General features: G+C 33.1%; 1 protein-coding gene across 4 annotated transcripts; it reads right to left on the reverse strand.

Annotated features, from left to right (window-relative positions):
* Window positions 1-1,523: 1,523 nt before the first annotated feature.
* LOC130825825 (putative F-box/FBD/LRR-repeat protein At1g78760) lies at window positions 1,524-6,789 on the reverse strand. 4 transcript variants are annotated; one of them, XM_057691267.1, is made up of 7 exons: window positions 6,193-6,789; window positions 5,916-5,962; window positions 3,984-4,059; window positions 2,885-3,457; window positions 2,515-2,760; window positions 2,274-2,417; window positions 1,524-2,038 (listed from the first exon to the last, which is right to left on the reverse strand). In XM_057691267.1, exons 3-7 carry the CDS (start codon window positions 4,020-4,022, stop codon window positions 1,643-1,645), a joined length of 1,398 nt encoding a protein of 465 aa, XP_057547250.1. In that variant the 5' UTR covers window positions 4,023-4,059; window positions 5,916-5,962; window positions 6,193-6,789; the 3' UTR covers window positions 1,524-1,642. The 4 variants fall into 4 exon arrangements, with proteins under 4 accessions (XP_057547250.1, XP_057547249.1, XP_057547252.1 ...); XM_057691266.1 differs by lacking the exon at window positions 5,916-5,962; XM_057691269.1 differs by lacking the exons at window positions 3,984-4,059; window positions 5,916-5,962 and having other exon boundaries at window positions 6,193-6,788.
* Between the last annotated feature and the right edge of the window lie 423 nt (window positions 6,790-7,212).

Below are 7,212 nucleotides of genomic sequence, written 5' to 3' on the forward strand. Positions count from 1 at the left end.
ATTCTTGGAATTGAAGAAATGGTTGACAAGCACTCCAGTTTTAGCCCTACCAATGGTGTTGGAATTTGTTCTGTGCAGCTGTGTTCAGGTTTGCAGATGGTGTGCAGGTGTTGCAGGTGTGCAGGTGTTCTCCTATGTCCAGCAGCTGTGTGCAGCAGCAAGTTGGTGCAGCAATGCTCAAATTAGCGTATGCAGCAGTTGTGTAGTTGCTCTGATGATTAAAGGATTCTTATTTTGTTTCCTTTATTGTACCACATGTTATCACGTGATGTTTTTATATGTCAGTGTAAAGTTAGTCATAACTAGCTGCTAGCTTGTTACAGGTAGTTCTTCTTGTATAAAAAGCTATATATACATAGTTTTTTTCTTGTAATTTTGATATTGGAAAATCAATAAGATTCTTTTCCTTCTGTTCTAAATCTTTGGCTCAGTTTTATCACATCTCACCATTGTTCGCATCGATTTCACACCACTCGAGCCACCAACATCACATTATTAGAGCCAAAAGCAAAGTAGGTTGGAAGTAAAATGGTAAAGAGAAGAGGGAAAGGGTAAAGAGAATCGGAAAAGAGGGTAATCACTCTTTACATGAGCAATGACAACACCCTTCAAATGTTTTAAAAGCTATAGATTTATATATTTATTTTAAAATTACAGGAAGACTTTCGACGCCCCAGTGAGGAGGATAGAGAGCATCATAGTAGATAGTAAGAGGAGCCGAGGAAGACCTAAGAAAACTTAAATGAGCAAATAAAAGTTGACTTGTATGAATTATACCTCTCTGAAGACCTGATCAGGGATAGGGGTAGGTGAAGGTGCCTTATCCATGTTTAGACTACTGATTCTCCCTTCACTTACTTGTCGATGTTCTTGTCCTCTAGCTTCTAGTTGATGCTATTACTATTATTATTATTGTTTTCTTTTTAATTTTTAATTGTTCGCCCTACTTTATCTTATTATATCCATATGCATTCTATTCATATTTATCTTATGTCTAAGGGTCACGCTTGTGTGTGATAAAATGCAACTTGCGGAATTCGCTTCAGCCGCACTCCATCCCATCAGTTGCAAAATATTATCTTATTCTTTCTCGAGTCAGGGGATTCTTTGGCCGCACTCTCCTTTATGGGTATGAGTTGCCGCCGTCTTCCCTCCCTAGACCCTGACCATAGTATTCTATGGGCGGGATACACTAGGTATGATGATGACTGATCGATATAAAGTGACTGACGAATCGATCTCATCAAAATCTTCCAACATGCTCACGTTAAGATCCTCTTGCCTCCTTGCCTTCAAATGAGTGCTTGGGACTATCTCCTATCCTCAGTTTAGCTCTGTTCCCTTTTTAAAACCTCCGAAGGATTAGGGGCGCATCGTTCCTAACTTGCTTTGCTCGAGAAAAGGTGACCAATCCTACAAAAACGAGCAAAACACAATATACCCTACACAAGGTGATCAAATCCTATAATACTAATAAAAAAGAACAATAACCGCATAAGAATGCAAACTAAATAAGCATAAAATAAGGATAAATTAGAGAGTTATCACAAATCCTTCCAAAAAAAATAAATAAATATTGTCAAAAATACAAAATGTATCCAATATCCAGAAAAGAAATACATTTAAAATTTGAGAGGTTCACTTAGCCTTCTTTGATAACCACAAAATTCACATGAGATGGGAGAACCAAAGCTAATCGTTCAGCGCGATCTATACAAGTTTCCATAGCTTCTTCATAATCAGAATATTCTTCATAACTAGAATATGGCTTTGGAATTATGGGGGTGAAGATGAAGTCCTTAAGCTTAATGGCATTCTTAACAATGTGCAAAGCTAGCATATATTCTTTATTGAGATCATTGTGAAATGTTGAAGCCCATTCGACTTTCCACAAGTTTGGAAAGGTTGCACTAATCTCCTCTCTAGTCTCCAACCACCGCTTCACATCTTGCAAATTCGAGTCTTTCAAGTCGTCGCTATCTGAATAATCTAAATCTGAATCTGAATCTACCTCCCCATTATAGGGATAATAAGTTACCTGAAAATTCCATCAAGTCATATTGCAATTAGTTCAGCAAAGCAAAACACCAGAGATGCCCGAAATTGACCCAATTAGCCAAAACAATATGACTTTATCCGACCCGAATACAACTCGCGTACAAAAAACAGACGTGACAACATATCTTCATACACACAAGAACCGAAATTGACCCGGTCTAAATCATCATACCTAAAACCCCAACAAAAACCTTTAAAGAACATAATTTAGTTACCTCCAGCTTGAATTCGTGCAGTAATGGGCAGGCCTCCGGGAAGCATCTTAACAAAATAAAGTTAAAATGACTATATTTGATAGAAACCCACAACTTCAGGTATTGGATATTAGGAAAAGAAGGGATGATAAGACCTTCATCAATCTGTAATAAAAAGAGAGATTTCAAAATTTAATGTTAATCAAACTATAGAATGTTGGTTGTTGTTGCCTAAGTTATTAAAGATAGAGTTGGTACTAACCCATTTCTCATATACATTAAGCGAAAGCTTAGACAAGTGAGCAGCTAAGCTTCTGATGGGCGAGAATTTTGGAAGCAGTCCTGTGTCATATAAGCCATGAAATTGCGCTTCAATGAGTGATGGAGCGCTAACATGAACCACAACTGTATGGAAGCATTTGAAATCGAACGACACAAGATTCCTAGCTTGTACCTCAACTTCTTCTAAATTCTGGCAATCATGAACTGTCAAGTATTTCAACTTTTCCTACAAAATCAATTTTACTCAGTAAAATCAGTTATAATAAGTAGAATTCATTTTTAATCAATCAATATAAATCAGTTGTTTATCATTAAAGATTCAATTTCAGATGAAATCAGGTGAACTTAACTGAGCTTAAGTTAAGAATCTTCAACTTGAATAGATTGTATGATCGAGCAATGTATAGTCGTTCTAAAAGATGGCATCGAGAAAAAACCAACTCTACTACTTCTCCACATATATTTACCCCCTTCAAACTCAGGGACTTGAGGTGGCTCATGCCTTTCCAAACATGAGATGTTATGGTATAAGATCTTAAATGGAGCTCTAAGTTCTGGACTCGTTTTAAGATAGCAAAATTGATCCAAGCCTCGAGATGACTTGAATCAGTCTCATCCAATGGAAAGCGAATTCTGAATTCATCAATAAATGGAGCACGATTCAAAGCCACTACTTGACTAACCCAATTCAAGAACCTTGGCTTTAGATCTTTGACTGGCTTGAGTTGGCGCTTACAGCCTAAGGTCATAGTCTCTAAATTATCAACATCAAAGTTGAGATTAGTGAAGTAAGTAGCCAAATACCGCCACCTTCTTGAAAGGATGCAAGTTCTTGTCGCTTCTTTTCTCTCCATAAGAGATAGAATAAAGACAAGTATATCATCAGACAATGTGCTGAGCTTATCCTTCCATTCATCTTGTTCCTGCATCATAATCATGGATAGAGTACTCATCAGAGGTGGCAACATAGTCATCATAATAATAATAATAATAATAATAATAATAATAATAATAATAATAATAATAGTAATAATAATAATAATAATAATAATCATCATCATCATCATCATCAACCCTAAACTTTCGGCTCATAACGTAAGGAGGAATGCAGTCAAAAGATAACAAAAATACTTTAAAAAGAATTTGATCAAGGCCCCACTCTAATATCTGTAGCTCCACACAATGATAGTCATCAACCCTAAGAATCTCGCTCATAAAAGCAGTCAGAGCTAAGGTTGAGAGGGTAAAGATTAATGTAGTCAAAAGATTAAAAAAAAAGAAAAAAAAAAAGCTTCTATAAGAATTTGATCAAGGCCACAATTTATAATTTGTACTAGCTGTTTTATAATGACTAAGCTAGTTGATTAACTTGGAATATAAAAGTCCTGCTACTGTTACTAGACAATTAACAACCAAAATTCAACGCCACAATATGAGATCAGATGTTACCTGTCCATCCAAGATTAACTTTGTTGAAGAATTCGACATTGACCCTTTTGTAGATTATATTGAACTAAAAAAAAACCTGAGGAAGTTGTAACAAATAATATAAAATAAACAGCACAATAGAAATTCACTGAGATTGAGATTATCTCATTTAATCATCAGGATGACCATAGCTCAAGTATTTTCGGTTTATGCATATAGGAGAGACAAAGTTTTCCCTAAAAAACAAGAGACTATAGATCTCAGAAAAAGTAAAGCCAACAATAAAATTAAAAGTATTGCGTGTTAATTATTAGTAATTATTATAAATTAAAGCTCGTAAATGATTTTAAAAAAAACGCACAAGTGTCTGTACAGCAGTTTTGATGTTTGCACTATTAATAACATTGGGAGGAGTAAGATACCAAATGCTCAATGGCAAATTGTTTAGGCTTCCAAGGAAACGCACAAGTGTATGAACAGGGGATACCCAACTACTACTCCCAAAGGTAAAACATTATGTTAAGATTTTATTGTTATATAATATGATGATAAATTATTATTTCTAAAGAAATAAATCTATTAGAAAAGAGTTTTGATATTATAAAATTGTTGCTCAAAAGTAACAATTTTATTAAATGTAAATAAATGACAAGTGAAAAAGAGTTCAAGTAGGATAAAAGCTCTATTTCAAAGTTACCTTGGGAACTATTATTTAATACTTCCTCCGTTCCATTTTAGTCGCTACATTTGCATGGACACGGGTATTAAGAAAAGTGATTGACTTACACTGTAGCTGATTGTTTACTTTATAGAGTATAGTATTTTATTATTGTTAATTGAAAAAGAAAAAGGAAAAATAGGTTGTTAGGTTACTTTATGGAGTATAGTATAGTTTTTTATTATAGAGTATAGAGTATAGAATAGAATAAAAATAGGAGTAGGTAGAACTTTAAATGATTGTTTTATTACTAAAAAAGGAAATGTGGCAACTAATATGAAATTGCCAAAAATAGAAAATGTAGCAAGTATTATGAAACAGAGGAAATAATATTATTAGAAAGGAGTTTAATAGGATCTATTTAAGCAAATAAAAATTCCACCCATTAAAACAAGTGAAAAAGTGTTCAGGTAGCATCAAAGATCTATTAAATAGTTAACTTAGGAGTCATTATTTGGTTATATTATTAGAAAGGTATTACAAGTTCTATTTAAGCAAATAATAATTCCACCCATTAAAACAATTGAAAACGAGTTCCAGTATGATCAAAACTCTATTTCAAAGTCAACTTGGAGTTGCAGAGTTTAACACGATCTATATAAACAGATACAAACAAAGGAACAACTTAAGCCACGAGATCAGAAATCAATAGCCCACAAAATTTAATACAAGGTCAGATTATTATATTTTAAAACAGATGTTCAAAATTTTAGCAATTTATTCCCATCTATATTTTGTACAACTATTTATTTTTTCATAATTGTCTAAACGGTTAAAATAGAACACAGTCTGTATTAATAAATTTAATTATAAAATCAAAAACCGAAAAAAAAACAGAAAAGAAAATGAAGGGAGAAAGAAATGGGGTGAATCAGGAAAGTTTTGATTTTTAACTCATGTTCATCATCTATACATGGAATTTTAATCATATTTTTAGATCGTAAGTGTATAATTGCTTTTAGAAGAGAAAACACATAAAGAAATAAATTTTTAAAATTTAATTGCTTTTCTTTTTTTTACAAATTTTTAAGCAAACATAGTAAAACAATAAGCATAAATGAAAAAACCCATAAAAACTATTCATTTTCATCTAATTGGAAAAAAAAAATCTGGGTGAAAAGGAGCAATCTTTTATTATTATATTGCTCAAATTAGTATATATTTTGAATAATTATTTAATATTTCTAATAATTACAATAATGAATAAAAAAATTAAAATTTGGTGATAAAATTACCAATTCAATTGCAGCTTCTTGGAAGCTAGATCGCTGGCTACATCGAACTGCTTTCACAAAATACACAAACTTTGTTGAATTTTAATGGTTTTATGATCTCTTCCATTATTATAATTTTTATTATTAATATTATTTTCTTGTATAAAAATTAATATTAATTAATAAAAACATCAAATTCCCAAAGTCATCAAAAAAAAAAAGCTAAAGATTTAAAAACTCAATTGAATTTAACATCTAGAATAAGTAGAACAGAAATTTATTATTGGTGGGAGTATACCTTAATATGGAGGAAGAAGAAGATAATGGTGAAGGATGGATGCTTCGTGTAGTTGCTCAGGGGCGCGTGGCTGGCTTCAAGCGCCGCTAGGGCTACTGCGTCTGTTCGGCTAAATTGGTTGGCCGGTGCTGGCGGCGGCTGCTCGGTTGAGGCTACGACGATGAGACAAGGAACAGAGAAAGAGATTTGAAACTTGAAATAAAAACAAAACCCTAACTTTTGGGGATTTCAAAAATCAAAATAATAACTAAATTGAATTGAAGGTGGGTTGGTGTGGTGGTGGGCCGTCGGCGTTGATGAGTCTGGTGGTCTTGATTTCACGTTCACCTATTCACGGAAGCAGCAGTAGCAGCCAGCAGTGGCCTTGCGAAGTGCGAATAGGCGAACAACGAACTGATTCGCTCAGTGAACGTCAGTGAGGGGTGGCGACTGGCGAGAAATGCCGGCGAGGGGTGGGTGGTGTGGGTCGTCACTTGTCCAGTTGTGGGTATCTTAAAGAGAATTGAGAAATTGAACAAATTGACGAATATGACTATCTTAAAGAAGAACCCTATTTTTGTATTTGTTCTTGAGAAAATTACAATAAACAATTAACAAAATGAAATTTTAAATGGAATTATGCCTTAGATAATTTTAGTTTATATAGTAGGAGAGTATACGAAAACCTAGGGTTTTTTGAGGTTAATGGGCTTTGTGATAAGTATATTGTATACCACATAGAATTATGCCTTTTAAAGATAATGGATGATCCTATATACTCATAGTACTATATGTCTATTTACTTTTTCAAAGTTATCTAATATACTTATTAAATAATTAATCAAAATATTCTATAAGACGATCTTATCGTGAGACGTTTCTTAATAGGTTGGACCATTTTTAATTTAAAAAGCAAAAACATAAAATACTCATTTAAAGGCATCAATTTTGGCTTTAAACCCTTAAATTTTGGTTTTAAAGGCATCAATTTTGACTTAAAAACCTTTAATTTTTGTTATAATAATTAAAGTAGTTGAAAAA

The sequence above is a fragment of the Amaranthus tricolor genome, chromosome 10, assembly GCF_026212465.1.
Source record: "Amaranthus tricolor cultivar Red isolate AtriRed21 chromosome 10, ASM2621246v1, whole genome shotgun sequence".
Classification (NCBI taxonomy): Eukaryota; Viridiplantae; Streptophyta; class Magnoliopsida; order Caryophyllales; family Amaranthaceae; genus Amaranthus; species Amaranthus tricolor.

Excerpts from the sequence above, each read along its gene's own strand:
- LOC130825825 (XM_057691266.1), bottom strand. The coding sequence starts at position 4,022 with ATGTCGAATTCTTCAACAAAGTTAATCTTGGATGGACAG. Across the intron at positions 2,761-2,884 it reads AGATTCTTAACTTAAGCTCA|GAAAAGTTGAAATACTTGAC; the intron begins GTTAAGTTCACC and ends TTGATTTTGTAG. Across the intron at positions 2,039-2,273 it reads TGCACGAATTCAAGCTGGAG|GTAACTTATTATCCCTATAA; the intron begins GTAACTAAATTA and ends TGGAATTTTCAG.